General features: G+C 39.8%; 1 protein-coding gene across 2 annotated transcripts in view; it reads left to right on the forward strand.

The window, feature by feature from the left end:
* Window positions 1-332: 332 nt before the first annotated feature.
* EXT2 (exostosin glycosyltransferase 2) overlaps window positions 333-18,005 on the forward strand; it is a 73,009-nt gene continuing 55,336 nt past the window's right edge. The window contains exons 1-7 of one of the 2 annotated variants that reach the window (XM_042038425.1): window positions 333-616; window positions 1,799-2,362; window positions 2,520-2,609; window positions 7,419-7,535; window positions 10,957-11,152; window positions 14,551-14,690; window positions 15,563-15,656. In XM_042038425.1, the coding sequence (XP_041894359.1) occupies window positions 1,827-2,362; window positions 2,520-2,609; window positions 7,419-7,535; window positions 10,957-11,152; window positions 14,551-14,690; window positions 15,563-15,656 (1,173 nt within the window). In that variant the 5' untranslated portion in view covers window positions 333-616; window positions 1,799-1,826. Of the gene's footprint in view, window positions 617-1,590; window positions 2,363-2,519; window positions 2,610-7,418; window positions 7,536-10,956; window positions 11,153-14,550; window positions 14,691-15,562; window positions 15,657-18,005 lie in introns of those variants that run through there. The other variant, XM_042038426.1, reaches the window with a different exon arrangement.

An 18,005-nucleotide genomic window follows, 5' to 3' on the forward strand; every position in this document is an offset into this window, starting at 1 on the left:
GGCGGGGCGGCGGGAGAGCAGGAGCCGCGGGAGCCGCGGCGGGGCGGCGGCCCGGCTCCTGCCGGCCGGGTTCCGGGCTGGCTTGGGCCCGCCGCGGCGCTCGGAAGGCGGCCCGTCCCGTCCCGGTGTTGCCACCTCTCTGTCTGCTGTGTCTTGTTCCCGTTCCTTCCAGTACTCCGAGCGCACCTTGTCCGTGCTTGCAGTCGCCCAAGCGGGCTGTGTGCTGTGCGAGAGGACGTTTCCGTGGATGCAGAGGTGCCTTCCACTGGGGGCTCTTCCGCCCGGGCTCCGGTCTGCGCAGATTTGCCGAGTGACTGAAGTGCCCGCGGCAGAGTGCGACCTGTGTCAGCACACAGGTGGTTCTGGTGCTGTGTCAGGAAGGAGGAATGACAGACGTGGTTAACAGTCGGAAGCATATGGAAAGTTTTTAGTTGTAGCGCTGATAGTAATGTAGCATTCTGGCTTCTGCCCTGATAACGGCATCATGCGTGTATTGCCTTGTACAGGAGATTTTAGAAGCTACCTCCAGAATCAGAATGTGGATGTAAAGTGGTGAGAAGAGCCGTTAAAAGTGGAATGTTTATTAGCATCTGAGATTATTTTAGTGCTACTGTGTGTAAGTACAATCAAGTCATGCATTAGCCACCCCACCCTAACAGTTTTTTGTTAAGAACACCAAATAGACATAACTCAATTTGTTAGACCATTTGATAAATAATGAAATTGATGCTTCTTTTGTTCATTGATGCTTCTTTTATTCATATTTGTTGTCTACTGGACAGTTGACATGTCAGACTTTCTAGCTCACAAAGCAAGAAAACATCCCATTTGTCCAAAAGAAAAACACATAATTATACTGTTCACATTCTTTTTCTGGAAAATATGCTTACTATGCTCAAAAAGCTCTCACTATGGAGAGTTCAGGTTGAATTTATTTATTATGAAAATTTTAGCTGAAAACCTAAGCAAGTTGTTGCTTGCTGATCTTTCAGTCTGTAGTTAATGTAAATTGTCTTTTGCAGGAACCACAGTTCCGTGTGTAGGAACTTGTAAGAAATATCAAAGATGACAGTAGTTTGTGATACTTTAAATTATGTCATGTTTTTCATTACAACTGTAGTTCAGGCTATACTGAGCTATTTAAATGCTTTTTTTCTTAATGTGACTGCAGTGGCAGTTCATAGAACACATTTATGCCCCAAAAGGCCCATTGACAAAGATGACAAATTAATTCCTTTTTCTTGCCAGCAGTAGTTTAACATCATTCTAATGGGATATGGTGGAGCTACTATGAAATTCAGTTTAAAAGCACCTTTACCTTAGAAACAGTGTCATGATCCTAAGTCTTGTGTGATGCCCTGTTATAAGCCCTTTGCAGGTATCCAGGTTGTTTCTCTTCTCCTGTAGATAAGCATTTTGGTTTTTTATTAGCATTTGCCATGAATACACCTAGTTGTAGGTGCAGTGGGACCTATGAGGCCTTACCAGGTCTGCAGTGTCTGAGATTTCCTCCTCCTCTCTCTGCCCAAGCCGTGCCTTTTTCTGGCTTGTGGTTGTTAATTGGCCCACATCATTTCATTACAGCCAGGCCCAGCAGATCAGCCTCAATTGGTGCTTGCCAAGTGGCAGTCCTGGTTGGCATCCTGCGTTCCAGTGAGACATGTGAGCATCTGAAGAAAGCCTACTACAATTTCCTGAGACAAAGACCCTTCCCTGAAAGGAATAACTGGATGTTTCTCTGTGATAACTATGTATCTCTTCTAGAGTTCATCCTGAAACCTCTCTCTTTATTTTGTAGTTGCAAGAGATAATTAATTGATTGCATTATGTGTGCCTCGGCCAAATATAACACCCGGGGTCCCGCCCTCATCCCAAGGATGAAAACCAAGCATCGCATCTACTACATCACTCTCTTTTCCATAGTTCTGCTTGGCCTAATTGCCACAGGAATGTTCCAGTTCTGGCCTCACTCCATAGAATCATCCAGTGACTGGACTGTTGAAAAACGCAGTGTCCATGATGTGCCTGTGGTCAAGCTTCCTGCTGATAGCCCGATTTCTGAGCGGGGTGACCTCAGCTGCAGGATGCACACCTGCTTCGATGTCTATAGATGTGGCTTCAATCCCAAGAACAAAATCAAAGTGTACATCTATTCACTGAAAAAGTACGTGGATGAATATGGGACCTCGGTGAGCAACACCATTTCCAGGGAATACAATGAGCTGCTGACGGCCATCTCTGACAGTGAATTCTACACTGATGATGTCAACCGGGCCTGCCTTTTTGTGCCATCCATAGATGTCCTCAATCAGAATGCCCTCCGTATCAAAGAGACTGCTCAGGCGTTGGCACAGCTATCCAGGTAAGTGTTCAAACTTCAGTGTGTGAATGTAAGCAGAGTAAGCTTAATGCAGGAGGGGAGAATGCAGTGAATTAATGCCAGCACTAGGCTTTGACAGAACTTGTCTCTATGCAGAGAGCACCTTTCTAATTGCAGTTTGTTTCTTCTTTTGCCACAGGTGGGACCGAGGCACAAATCACTTGCTCTTCAATATGCTGCCTGGAGGGCCACCTGATTATAACACTGCCCTAGATGTTCCTAGAGATAGGTATGTGTTGTGCTGTGTGATGGACAGATCTGGGTTTAAATGCCACTGAAGAAGCAACGAGCTCAGAGGGGCAATTGATAGCAAAGGATGTACTCCTTAACCTTTACAAAATATGACTTGCTTGCTTCTCAAAAAAAGAAAGTAAGGTCTTGTATAGAAGAGGGGTTTACTTTTGAAACCTGATAGTTTAGCCCCATCCTTAATTTTGTAAGGGATGTGGCTGACAGTTTGCTTTTAACTCTTGAACTTGCTGTAAGGTTGGAGAATCTTGATCTGGAGTGTAACTGAATATGAACGCTTTACAGAATGTCCCATTCGATGCAAATTAAAATTCAAAGATGCTGTTGTAGCAGCAGCTTTCTGATAGAAGTCAGGTGCTTCAAGGGCATTTTAAAGCAGCTGCTGTTTGACAAAACTGTGGTGAATTTCAATAGTTTCTGTTATCTTAATAATTAGACTATATTAGTAATTGGACAAATGCTCTTAGTTATTCTGTGGCAAATGTGCTTTAAAAATATTTGCCAGGAACTTAAAAGGCATACATTCTGAGCTCAATTTTCATTTCCAGGATAGTTTACTTTTGGAAGGGGACAGGAGGTTGCAAGGCAAAGAAAATTGGAAAAAGAGGAAGGCAAAATTATTTAGCTTAGATACTGTTGCTGAAGATGTTTCTAATATGTCAGCCTGTGTGTGCTTAGTTCTGCTGAGTTAGGTCCATTGTAACCAGTGCTTTTCTTGAAGGTCAAAGTTAACTTTTCTTCTGCCAAATGTTAACAAAATCATGCCTGAGATATGGGATGTTTGCTAATATGATTGTCTGTGGAGTGTATCTTGATTTCTTTGCAGCAAAGACAATTTAAAACATCCTCCAGTACCAGAACAGATTTTTTTTTTTCTGCACGTGTTTAACCAGTAAATTTGCTCATTGTAATTACATCACTGTGAAATAAGGCTTTAGTTTTTTTCCTTCTCTGTATGAAATATGTTGTATGTATGTGGGTTAGCCTGGAGAGGGCAGTCAAGCATCAGTCTCATGTAAACAAGTCTGTTAATCTGTTAGTAAATACTTGCATTTGTTATCTTAGATTTGTACTTAAGGAGAATTTTCATTCGACAGTGGAATGGACTGCATGTCTATGGATGCATGTGTCTATCAAAGAAGTGAATTTATTAACTGAATGTAGTAGATATGCTGCAGAACCTTTTATTTTTACTTCTTAATCTCACATCTCCATTTATGTTTGGCCTTGCGTGCCTTGGCTTAGCAGGCAGGAAACATTATTTTGGTAGGTGTTTCTCCTAAGTGTTTGTCATGCTACCATGGAAAACTGAGTAATTCAAATAAAAAACTGAAGTCTTTTTTGGCATTCAGCTGTTGTAGTTTGCCAATCTGACTCACCCCACAGCTGTATGATCACAAGCTGTAATATGTAAGAGAGGCAATAACAGTGCTTGGGATGGAAAAAAAGTAGAAATTCCTTTTTGTAGGCAGCCAACAGTTGGACTGTTTGGTGTACAGGTTGTACATGACCTATTGTACAGGTCACAGGTGCAAAGACAAGTGGCCTGTGAAACAAGTCAGGAGTGTGGTGAACCTAGTCCTCGGCCTGAGTGATGCAGTATGAGCTTTCAGTATGATTTAGGAGACCTTTGGAGTTCTTACTTCATGTCTAACAGAACAAGTGACCTGGGTGTGTTTTCTTAATTTGAGAATGTCTACAGATATTAGGAGTGGGTAGTTAACCAAGTGTGAAAGACAGTTGTTTGTAGCATCATAGGGTGAGAGGCTGCTGGCCAAAATAAAGGCATGTTGGCAGAGTTCAGCTGGTTTTGAATGACTTGTCTGAACAACAAGTTCAGACAGCTCCACAAGGACTGCATTTGTGGGAGTTTGTGGATCACTTGTGAAATACACAGGTAATGTTTGTGAAGTTTGTGCAGGGAGTGTGGCCTGCCTTCTACAGTCAACGTGTCTGAGAGGTCATTCACAGTTGAACTGCAGTGGATCATGAGGTTTAATAGATTTGTGTTCTATTGATCTGCTGCAGAATATTACTCCAGTTAAAGGAAGACCTTACACGCAGAAGGGAACTCAGTTATAGAATCATTTTACATCTGGAAAAGTTCTTGGCCATGGTACTTCATTAAGGGGTTGCTTTTTTATTAAATCCTCAAATCCAATTTCCAAAGACAGTGTAGAAGTGCTTTATTCCATAATTTCAAAGGTGAAAGTGTGCCTTGTGGGCATGGAGGTTATGTTGCTGGTGTTAGCTGCCATAACATATGTAATCTCCTGCCATAAAACATAAAAGATAAGCTCTATATTATCTGTTAATTAGTGCTGTTGAATTTGGTACAGTAATGAGGTTGAAAGGGTTTCTTTTGCAAAGCTAATCTGTAGCTGTGGAATTGAATTTACCAACGAAGATACTTTCTATTTATTTCTGTTTCAGTCCATTAATTGGGTTCAGTGGCTTGTGAAGTTTGGCAGAAGGCTGCTGCAGGTGGCAGTTGGACAGAAACATTCAGAGTACAGGCCAGTTGGGGCACTTCATGGAGAGAAAGAAGGATCAATATTTGAAAAGTGGTGAAAAGTTGCTCAGGGACAGTCATTCCTTGCTGATCAGTGCCATTTAAAGATTATTTGTCTTGAGTACATTAGGAGTTAATGTTCCTATTCTCTTAGTGCGCTGTACAATGAAAATCCAAGTGGTGTTGTTTCCCTGTGGGTTTATTTAGGTAAAAGTCTGCATGACACACACCTGCTTTCTCAAGGCTGATGAGGTGCTGTCATGTTTTCACTGGATCCTATTAAAACAATCTGGTTCTGGTTTCCCAGTGTGGGGTGGGGGGTGGGGGGTGGGTTGTAAAAAAAGAGAAGGGGATATAAAGTGCAAGAACAGTAACACTAAAGCCAATTTTTTTCTCTGTTCTTGTAACTGAATTAATATGGATAAGGAGTAAAACGTGTAGCTTCAAGAGTGAGACCTAGTCATAGCAGTGTTGTACATGTCACCAAAAGCAGGGGGATAGGGGACATTGGAAAGGAGTTAAAAATGATCACTTGATTTGGAACATGAATTCAAAACTCAGCTCGTACTTATCATCCTATTCTCCAGTTGATTTTTGCTCCTAACATAGTTTGTGTTCTGAATGAAGAATTATATTTATGGCAAAGTGTGATCATGGTGTTTGAACACTGAACAATTGTGCTGCAGCTCAGAGCAGGAAGTGAAGTATTCTGTGGGACATCTGATGGGGATTAGAACAGGCACAACATACTGGTGTTCATCCAGAGTGTCTTGTTCTGATGGGAAAAATCTTGGGTGATAATTAGGTATGATGATAATCTGTTGTCTAACACTTGTGGAAAAAACTGCTTCTCCAAACACCATACCAAGGGTTTCAATCAGTGATATCTGAAAACAAGAATATCAGCTAATGGATCAGCCTCTTCCAGTTTCATGTTGACTTTTTATTCCCATGTGTGTTCTGATTACTGATGAGACCTGTGCCTGCTCTGATTTCAACTGTGACAGTAAGGCTTTCCACTGGAATCATAGCTGCAACAATGGATATGGCTCCTCAAGATCCTTTGTTTAGTGCCTTGTCTAGTAATGTATTTGTGTCCTGCTCCTTTCCATAGAGAAGGAGACAAACTGGAATTGAGAAATAGTTTTCTCCGAACTACTTTGTATGGTACCTTAAGCAGACCCTGGGGCGCCGAAAGTATAGCACACCCTCCTGTTGAGTGACAAAGGACTGAAAGTTTGATCAGCTCTTTGAGAAGTCTCACAAAAGAAGCTGAATCTGAGCTTCTTTTGGAACTAGGATGATGTGTTCCTGATGCTGCCTGGTCACTGGACATGAAATGGCAATGAAAAGACTGTTGTCCTCTACTAGCATATTCCGAAGAAGCTTGCTTTGTGATAGGAGGTAGTAACAAACCTCTTTTTTCCTGGAATTGTGTGTGATATACTGCTTTCTTCTATACATGTTGTTCTCTTCTGTTTCCTAAAGCACTTCTGTGTGACAAAAGGTTGTCCCATCTAGGAAAAGGCACGATGTGGGTCATCCTGTTGGAAGGTTGAATTGCATTTTAATTTGTCAGTCTTTGATTATTCCCATGCTCTCTAGCATATAGTATCCCAAGCAACCTCTACTGTTGGAACTTACTGTTGTAAGATACAGATTTCTTGTTCTCGTGTTTTCTGTTTGTAGGATTTTTGTGTAATATAAAATTGAAATAAATTTCACTAGCTCGTATGATAACTTTGAAAATACAGTTGCAAGTAACTTCATTTTATTTTCTATCCTGAGAAGTCCAGAGTCACTGTAAGATGCTAAAATGCTATGTTACTGTACTGTGATTTGTATCTGAAATATAGCTTGTCTTTAACACTTTGAAAGGTGTGCTATACCCTATTTTAGTACAGGCAGCAAGGAATATCTTAGCTAGTATAAGTAATTCAGAATGTAATTTGTCAAATTAAAATTGTCTTAGGATATGTAAGCTGGCAAATTGCAGAATTATCATAATGACAGCAATATATTAGATTTCCCTGTATTAATGGAAAAATGGTCAATTCCTCAGTGATCATACCCAATTGTAAGCACTCTGTTGGTGACTAGATACAATTTAGCAGTAAACCAAGATCATGAAAACTAAAGTCAACCTAAAACCAGCATGAGAACATGCTACTGACAAATGCTGAGGGACAAACTTACCTCAGAGCATGCATCTTCTTGTTCTGGTAACAACAAGCAGTGAATCACTGGAGTTTAAAGTAACTTTCTTGTGTTTTTCAGAGCTCTGTTGGCTGGTGGAGGCTTTTCCACTTGGACTTACCGGCAAGGCTACGATGTCAGTATTCCTGTTTACAGTCCCTTGTCGGGAGAAGTAGATCTGCCAGAAAGAGGACCAGGGTAAAGTAATTCCCATGAATTGGGCAAAGTATATTTGATATCATATTTAGTATTGATGATTATAAAATACAAATATAGCTACTAACTTCATGGTGAGCTTGGGCAGTTTTGTAAGAGTTGTTTTTCACAGCTCTTGCTATTAAAATAGATTATGCTTTCAGTGCTGATGGTCTGGGTTCAATTGCCAGCTGCTCTCTCTAATAGCTTTATACTTCATTCTTATATTGTGGTGCCCAAAACTGCGCAGAGGACTCGGAGCAAGGCAATCGCCTCCTTTGACCAGCTGCCTGATGCAGACAGGGACACAGTTGTGCCTTCTGGCTGCCAGGGCACTGCTGACTCATATTCAACTTGCCATTGACCAGGACACCCAGGTCTCTTTCCACAGGGCTGCTCTCCAGCCTCGTTTCCCAGTCTGTCCATACATTCAGGGTTGCCCTGTCCCAGGTGCAGAATCTGATGCTTGTCTTTGTTAAAATTCATCCAACTGGTGATTGCCCAGCCGTTTGATTTGTTGAGATCTCTCTGCAAGGCTTCTCTGCCTTCAACGGAGCCAACAGCTCTTCCCAATTTATTGTTGTTGGCAAACTTACTTAGTATCCCTTCCAGTCCTGTGTCCAAGTCGTTTATGAAGATGTGGAAGAGTACAGGACCTAAGCTGGAGCCCTGAGGACCCCCACTGGGACAGGTCGCCAGCCTGATGTAACAGCCACCATTTGTGCCTGACCTGTCATTATGCTCATGAAAAAGGAAGATGAAAACTTGTATGTATGATTATGGGAACACATACATCCAGAGCTTAGAATATTTTATTTGTTTCTTTTTTTTAAAGTAATGGAGTAAGACATAAACACAAACAACACAACCCTCCCCTCCCCCAACTTTGTAGCTGGAAGTAAAGCAAGACAATTGGGAAATAAACCACTAATTTTCTCTGAGCATCTAATTAGCCATTGAAATGAACTACCCTGGCAATAGTGGTTTCTCTAATCTGTTCATTTCTTCAGAAGAACAGGAGGTAGAAGTCTAGAAGACATGTTTTAACTGGTTATGGAAGGCCATTCTTTTATATTTCATAAATCTTTTAATTACACAGCTGAAAAAGTTTTGTTGTAACAAGGTCTTACCTCTGTTATGGTTTAAAAGATGGGCAGACAGAGGCAATGGGGATCAATGATGTGTTTGCTCATTGTGAAGATCAAGTTTACAACTGTAACAACTTTAGGTCCTTTTCTTCTGACAGCGTTTTGTAGAGAATATGAATTTTCAAAGTTGAAAACTGTGATTGGTGCATTGAAAAGTGCACCATTTCAAAATGTGATTTTGAAATGCATTTCAAAAAATGTGATTGAAAAGCCTCTGTTGGACACAAAAGTATTGGGTTCAATTGTCTTTTCTGGTAAGGGCAGTGCTCTTGCTGTTGCTCTTGGCTGCTCCAGGTACGATAATGCATTCAATTAGGACAAACTTGTGCAGCAGCAGTTTACTTTGCTCACACCCTTTATGTCCCTGCTTGTGATGTCCCTGGACCAGGCCAGCAAGTGGCATCTGGTTGCATCCCAGCTGATCGTTCCCAGGTCTCAAGTGTTACTACATTCCGACCCAGAGTGAAGGCACGCTTTGTATTTCTGTCTGGAGAGCGTGAATGCGATGGTAGGCTTCAGCATGTAAAGAGACATACAGTCATATTGTTCATGTCCAGTAGTCAGCTAAACTCCGTGTCTGATTTTGGGTCGGATAAGAGAAATAGGTTTTATGTTCAGTTAAGGTGTTGGAGATTTCGTTTCTCAAAACTGCTGCTTTTTTTTTCAATTGTGTTGGGCAGCCTGGTGTCCGGAGTGCCATCCAGTGGCCACTCAGCGTTACTAGTGAGCCGCCTTCCTGGCCTGGCTGCTTTGTGCAGGAGGGGTGGGACGAGGACACGCCACTCAGAATCCAGGCTTGCTTGGGATAAACCTTTGCATTACTCCATGTCAGTGTGTTATTTCTCGGGAGGTGGCGTGTACTTTCTTTTGTAGCAATGTTTGATAGCTAGATTTTGAGTGTCATAGAATGATGGCAATTTCAAGGCAGAATTTGGTTTTAAACATACACACGAACAAGCCTACTTTTTTTTTTAGCTGGTTATATGCATTTATTATCACTCATCTGTATCATTATTTCCTTTTTAAAATGCCTCTTACAGAGCTGAACTGAGGGGGTTTGATTTACTTGCCTTTTTAATTGGATTGCTTAAAATCCACTTCTGCTGGTAGCAAGTTGGTAGCAGCTGGAGGCTTGTGAGAAAGAATGTTTAAAAAAAATACTATGCATCTGTTAATTGGAGCAACTAAAGTGGCCAGCATGAAAATGAGTAGAAGAGGTGAGAAGAGCAGCAGGAGAGGTCTGACTTTATAAAGTGTGTGTGTTTGTGTGTTTTCAGAGCTGTAAATTAAAGATAGCATCACGTGGAGTAGAATTGGAATCTCAAGTACAGGCCTTGTGCTTCCTGTGTTCTTTTGGCAGCATGAGGGCACTCACTCACTGTGTGTTCCTTTCAATGGGGAGTGGTGGAGCAGTCTGACTTTAGCTGACCTGTTTTAAAAGGAAACCCAAGTAGATGAGTATAACAGTTATATGACATGCTATTTTCCAGTATTAATATAACTTTTTTAAGCAGCAAGCACCTAATTTGAGCCTGTGTTCCTGTGTGGTTTACCTCCAGTGTTAATTAGTGTTTTTAAACACTTCAGTATTTAACATATTTGGCACATTTTAAATATTCATGGTTTTGGAACATGGTAGGGGTTGAGAGTGTATGGGATAACATACACTATATGGACCTTCAACTTTTCCCTGGAAATATTGCCTTTATATTGCCCCAAAGAGAAAGAATTTAATCACAGTTTAAAAAGATGAGCTTGTTCTATTGCTGCTGTCACCATATCAAGACTAAATAAGCTAAATACTAAATACTGAGTTGTCAGTTCAGCATCTTTTTTCAATTAAAATTCATGAGAACATATATGGGAGGAGAAACTAGAAGCAGCACTCAGTGTCCTATCTACTTTGTTTTAGTACACAATCACCAAACAAAAGTACAAACAATCCTGGCATCAGTAGCAGGCTGATTTAAAATGTAGTTAAGTGATGTTTATTTAAGTTTTTAATTGAAGTTTTAATGCAAGTGCCTATTCTAGTGTAATAGGCACTTTTACCAAGTACTAATTTATTCAGAGTTGTAAATAATGTTGAGCCACTTACTATCCCAGACTTAATTATGTTTCATCATTACCCTTTCCAGCCTGAAAATATGGTCTTGGCAGCATGTCTGTATTTAGTTAATCTTGCTCTGCTTTTCTAGGATGGAGGGAAATGTGTTCTTGAGCATCTTGGAAGTAAACTTGCAGTGCTGTCAGGTAACGTGGCTGTGTTTTTTCAGTCCTCGCAGGTATTTCATTCTGTCATCTCAAATGGCTCTGCACCCAGAGTACCGCCTGGAGCTGGAAGCTCTTCAGGCTGAGAATGGGGAATCAGTGCTGATCCTGGACAAGTGTACAAACCTGTCAGATGGGCTCCCTGCTGTTCGCAAACGCTGCTACAAGAATCAAGTCTTTGATTATCCTCAAGTGCTTCAGGTAAGGCTGTCTCTCCTCCAAACTTCTCTTCTCTTCTCAGCAGTGTCTGTCTTAGCTATGGTGCTGTTCCTGTTTAGCAGTGGTGGGATACTTCCTTGTATTTAATTAATGTGCTGGTTATGTTTTAGAACTGCATAATTTGTTATGTTAGCTTGAGTATTATATCCTAACTTTAACTAAGTTATATTATATCCTAACTTATTTTTGAGAGGGCCAAAACCCATGTGCTCGAACTGATATGCTGACTATGCTGTAATTTGAAAACACTGTATAACAGCTTCATGAGACTGGTCATGGTGGTTTAGTAACACAAGACAGTGTCATGTAAACTTAAAAAAATTGCACAAAGATACTGCCAAATCCAGCAGCAATGGGATGCTAAAATGGAGGAACGGGAGGAAAAACTTTTGAAGGCAGATAAAGTTGCTCACTTCAAAACTGGAGAGGAACATGGGAATCTACACCTTCCAAAATAGCTGGCAAAAGGGCTCAGCAGGCATGAATTTGGAATTGATTTCTCAGATCTGACAGTCCAAACTTTGCTAGATGAAGCTTGGAGCTGCAGATGGCTTTGTTAGTTGGATAGAAGGTTAACATGAACTTTAAAGAGGTTATGCTCTTATATTTGGGCCAAAAAAAGAATGTTACATTTAGGGAGAGTTAGTCAGATTACATTTTTTGTATGCAGTTTAGTAGTTAAATTGTACAAAACTATCTGTATAGATATGACAGGCTGAGCTAGAAGGCTTTGTCAGCATGCAGCTATGAAAACATCTAGGTGAAATGTGTTTCATGGCCTTGGCCCAACTTCCAAAGGTCTTTTGATGTGTCAGTGAAGATAAAACTAGATAGTGTTCTCAGACCCCTGCGTCTCTTGGCAATTCACTAACAGAGGTGCTTTGGCATGCAGTGTGGTGAAGTGAGTTATGCCATAGGCCACTGTGCTCTGTCTGCAGCCACCAGCATATAATCTGTCTTTGAACTTCAGCAAATGATGGTAAAATAACAAACAAGCTGAGGAAAGGCAAAGTTTCCACCCCTCCTGTTATGTTTTGTAGGAAATATGTTTAAAATTCTGTGTGGAGGAGGAGGAGGAGAGGGAATAAAGGGTCACTGTGAGTCTTAAACTTTGAGTAAAAAAAAAAAACTACTTGTTTGCTTTATTTCTTTAAATACAAAGTGGATTGCTAAAGGATAGCAAGTCAGGGAATCTATATCTATATTTTGCTATATATGATTTTATAACTCAGAAGAGAGCTGGCACATGCCGAGATTGTTAAAATACTTTCCTTTGCAGAGCCCTGCATTTCCCTTTGGAATGTCTGGCTGATAACAGTGGTGATGTGAGGAGATGTATTTATAGTAACCTTTGTCTAGACAGGAAAAATGGTTATCTGGGCAGATGAGCATGTGTGTCCACATCTGGGCTTCTTTTTTTCTTTTTTGTCTCTCCCAGACCTTACTAGTCTCTTCCACCTGCTGCTGTGTGATCTAGTGAGTCAGTGGTTAAAATGTGTGTTCATTCTCTCAGCTCCTTCCATTCCCCACACCCTTCTTTTCCTTCTCTTCCTGTCTAAGAGTGGGGGAAGGGGGATTTGGATCACAGCTCATCCTTTCCAGCACTGCCTTTACAGATGTCCTACTAGAAAGACTCTTGGATTTCTGGGTTGTTAATGCTTCCTGTTTGCAGTCTTCTCTTGGATGAGATTTTCAAGTACTCTATGGGTATGAACACAGGTCTTATGATTGCATTAGGAAACAAGTGAAGAGCCAGCAAACCCCCTTGTATTTCCTAGTTCCATCTTGATGTTTTGCTGCCCTGCTGAGCCTTCTGGCTCCTTTTCTTCAGGCCATGTACTTTCCACAAGCTGGAAAAATGTTTTCTTATCTGTGGGAACCCCTGTATCAACTTTATAATTTTTCTTTCTTAAACTTAGGGATAATACTGACTTGGGATTTTTCCCTGTTGTGTAGCTGAACTCTACTAGCATATATTTTGTGATCTTGAATCTGTAGCAAGATTCCTCAGTTGGCAGTGAGTCCCTAAACACAGGGTGAGTGCAACATAGTCAAGAAGTCTTCTCTGCTGCAGTTTAAACTCATAGCATTTTTTCTTGTGTGTTGTGGACATGAGTAAGTGGATTATATTCTTTTTTGCAACAACTTTTTTTATCTTTGAAGCTCCCTTCCTCCTGCCCTCATTCCTTCAGAATAAATAGTATTGATATAGTCAATCCTTGCTTGTAGATTATACCTTCAAGGTAAGTAATCATCCTTTACTTACCACTGGAAGTGCATTGCCCAAGACTGAACTCTGCTCTGACTGTGGTCTTTTGTTACTGTGAAGAATGAGTGAATCCTTCAGATTTCGTAAATTGTACTTCTTTTTGCACTGTAATACTATCTGTGGGTGGAGTGGTTTGTTTTTTCAACAGTGCAACATTGCTGTCACATGAATACCCTTTCTTTGCCTGCTCTTTTGTAGGAATTGTCCTCTTCTGCAAAGTGCAAATCCTAGCCAGTTACCTCATGCTTTATATTTGCGCAGTTTGCTATTTGTCTCTTAAGTGTTGAATTCTGTATGTATTGGTATTTTAGTTGATTTATGTATATAATGTCAAAGTCTAATCCTGCTATCCATTATACCTGCTAATCCTACAAAATCATAGGTTTGTCACGTCTAATAAGTATGGTCTTAACTCTGCTACTCAGTTAACTAAGGGACACACTGAATGCTGTTGCACTTAGGAAAGATTACTTGGTCCATCACTGTTTTACTTGTGAGCTACTGTTAACTACTTTATACTTTGAGTTCTGTAACTGCAATTTATGTAACTGTAAAGCCTATGAGGCCTTTATCTAGCCCCTGATTTCTTAATTAGCCTGTGAAAATGCTATCAAAGATGTCAAATGACTTTCAAACTTGAGATACGAAATCCATTAATTCCCTACTATCCATAGAACTGCATTGCCTTATAACAGAAGAAAATTAAGTTGGCTCCATACAGTTTATACTCCAAAAAGTTTATATTAATTGTTGCTCATCTTGTGCCAAACTTCTGAAATGTTTTAAACTTATTTTTCTCCTTGAGTTTTCTCAACTGAATTCTGAAGTTTGGCCATTAAAATAAAGCACAGAATTGTCCCACCAGCTCACTTCTCACTCCTCCACTTACGATATTTTTCCTAGCCTCTGGAAGATAAAGTTGTATAACTATTTTGAATTAGCTAATAATTCAGAATATATTGATTGCACAGAGCAAGTTGGTTTTCCTTTTGACTTGTTTTTTTTATGAAGGGAAGGTCAGGAAAACATAATGCCTATATACATACACACAGTGCATATATAACATTTCCTTTTTTTCCTCATCTATATGTTGGATACCATTTGTTGACAGGAGTCTACGTTTTGCATTGTTCTACGTGGAGCCCGCCTGGGACAGGCTGTGCTGAGTGATGTTCTTCAAGCTGGCTGTGTCCCAGTCATCATTGCTGACTCCTACATTTTACCTTTCTCTGAGGTTCTGGACTGGAAGAGGTCTGTACCCTCACTGTTGTATATTGAACCACTGCCTTCAGTGATTTGGATCAAATCTGTGTGAGAAGTCAAGGGTACTGGGGGTTACAGGGAATGAAATACAGAGTAAGGTGCATTCTGTCTTTGCCCTTGATCTATTGATTGATCTATTATGTTTCAAAAATAGGAGAGGAAAATAAATGAGACTGATATGACAGAACATTTGATTATCCTGTAGCCAGTCATTTTTTCTTCTAAAGCAGATTTGCTGTATTATCTTGTGCTTGAATTCAATGAAGACTGGTATCCATTCAGGCTCTTTTAAGGAAAATATGTACTAAATATTGCATCACAGAAATGCTAATTCTCTATATTGCATCATTATTCCCAAGTTTATCTGAGATGGAAATGGATCATTGCTTTGTAACTGAGTACACTGTGTTAGGAGCTTACATTATTTTTCTATGCATGCCCTATGCCCACATGATCTTGGGATAATATGTACAAAAATCACTTGTGTTATATGTAACACTGTATAATCTGTTACTGTTTGGCCACTTCAAAAATTACTGCTGACAGCAGGTCAGTGGCAATCTAGAGATGAGAATTCAGGATTTCTGGGTCTCTGTCCCTTTCATAGTTATTAGATTGTCTGGACAGATGAATTTACAGACTTTGGTGGCACTATCTGTGGGCAAACTGGCTGCTGTTGGGAAGGAGCTGCTAGAGACTATTTTGTTAGGCTGAGAGAAGACTGCTTCTTTTTGCTCATGTCTTTTGAATATGTCTTATTAAAATATTAAAAGATTCTGGGTTGAAAAACAGTTGACATCTTTTCATGTTGAATTTCTTTCTTCTCATCTTGCCATATGTTTTCTCTTTTTTGCTTATAGGGCCTCTGTTGTTATCCCTGAAGAAAAGATGCCTGAAATGTACAGTATTCTGCAAAGTATCCCCCAGCGACAGATTGAAGAGATGCAAAGACAGGTAAAACTATGTACTGTGTTAAAATTACTTTCATTTATTTACAGTTAGAGTGTGGGTTCATACACCTGCCTTGCTCTGATAGCTGTTGGAATGCAGAAACATCCACTGTACTCTCATGTTAATATTTTGATTATTTGACCCTTTTCTTTCTTTATGCTAAACATCTGCATTTGCCATCACTTTTCAGTGGGATGGAAGCTCTCCCTGAATGTAAGTGTACTGCCTACTAACATCTATTAACATATTTCTAATGAAATCAGGCATGTATTTGTTTCATTTTTCTACATGGTATCTAAATTGTAGTAAAGAAGTTCAAGAGTCTGTGCTTATTTCAAAAGAAGCTTTGGTTTGTAGAAAAATTTAGTCACTTAAAATGTGAGGGGAGCATTAAGTCCAAAATGCTTTAAATATTTTCTCTAAGTTCACAATTCCTCTGAGAGAGAGATTTTACTTCTTTGATGACTGCAAGAGCTGAGACCATGAACTGTCAGCCCAGCAAAGAGGCTATTAACATATGATGTACACTTTTATCTAGGATATCTCATCCTTGACATCTTATTGTACCTGAGCATATATTGTTATAAGGTAAGAAGATACTTTTATCAATGCCTCAGTTCCTCATCAGGAAAATCATAGAGGAAGTAAGAGCTAGGTATTAAGGAAAAAGTTAACTCTCTGATCTCAGGTGAATTTTCAAGATGCATGGGATTTCTGTTGTCAAATTTCTGCAAGAATTGTGAAGTCATGCTCCTGAAATGGCCTTGCACAAGCTCAGTGGCAAAGTCATCTTTTGCCTGGTCCTTGTAAAAAGTGGTCCAAGACATGATTTTGTTAGTGTAGCCTACAATACTCGAGTTATTTCTACTGAGGCCGTGCTAAAAGCTCCACAGTGTACATTAACACTGATACATGGGGAGAAAAGAGACTCTCAAATTTAGAAGTAAATACCTTTCACACCTGCATTCTGTTGCCAGCTTCGCTTCATTCTATTCTGAGAGTCTGCAAATACCACAGAAGCCGTCAGGGGTCTCCTTTCTCTTTAGTGCCTTCACACAAATGAAGCGTTTTGATGGGGCCTGCTAGCAGCACCAACGTGCCACCAAAACCAGGAGGTGAAAAAGTAACCTCGGTGTTACAACTCCTAGAGATGTGATTTTTGGTTTAGAGATGTTAACACTAGGGAGTTTTGCCTAATAAAGCTTTAAAACTGACATTAATAGTCTGTCAAAGTGTGCATTAATTTTCTTGTTGTCCATTTCTTAATAACATAAAATAATCATTTCAGGATAGTGTTCTCCAGCTATGGACAATGCACTTCACAGCTTAAACACTAATTTTAAAGTATGAAATCAGGCAACAACTCCAGTCTGTTAAGAAAAAAGCCAGCAAAATGAGGACAAGGAAGCAAACCCCCTAAACATTCACAATGAAACAAACCAACAATAGCCCTCTTAATTCAGATGATATATACATTATGTATGTTTTCTGTAACTCTTTAAAATTAACTTAAAATAGATGATATTTTAGTGCTCATAATACAGATATTGTCTCTGTTCAGAGTGAATTTTGTTGGATTATTTGTGGTTTGTGATACTCATAGTCACTGGGTTCAAAACATCACTGAACATCATTGGAAAATGTGATTCAATTGACTGAAGGTGTGATGTGTTTTTCTAAAGCTTCCTCTCACATCTTGTTGCTTTTGTTGTGTGTTTTGATAGTAAAAGTAACAGGATGAAATCACAGGGTCTTTCATCTTCATGAATGTATTTCTGTTTGTGTATTGAGGATACTTAAACATGTTATCCATACATTTCATGTCCTGTCAACCTTATTTACAAGGCAAAATCCCTGTGTAAGTGTCTCTGAAATTCCCTTGCTGATAGGTGGTTCTGTGTTCTAGCCACCTGATACGGTGAAAAGTACTTAAACACTGATATTGTGTGGATTAGCAGTAACCTGGCATGTATGGTTGAGATCATCTTTTTCTAGGCAAACAGAACAAATCCTTGCTCTGAATTTCTCCTGGCTGAAGCATGCATTCATCTTACCTCTCAGACTTTCTGGGTCTGACAACCATTGTGGGTTTGGAACCTTGCTGTCCACTGCATTGGTTTCAGTGGTTGTCTTATGATATAATTCTTATCCTTTGTTGGATAACATCATAATTGAAACAAATATTATTGTAAATGTTAGCTTACCAGTTTTGTTTGTTGATTAGGTACTTTTTTGCAGTATTTTATTACAGGAGATTCTTTGGAGATCATACATCAAGGTTAAAATGTACACATAAACATATATACGTAGAGCTACATATACCTTTTATATAATTTTTTTCAAGTTGAAATA

Source organism: Corvus kubaryi, unplaced genomic scaffold, assembly GCF_017639235.1.
Source record: "Corvus kubaryi isolate FWS band 111438036 unplaced genomic scaffold, C.kubaryi_AGA036_p1.0 37392, whole genome shotgun sequence".
Lineage (NCBI taxonomy): Eukaryota > Metazoa > Chordata > Aves > Passeriformes > Corvidae > Corvus > Corvus kubaryi.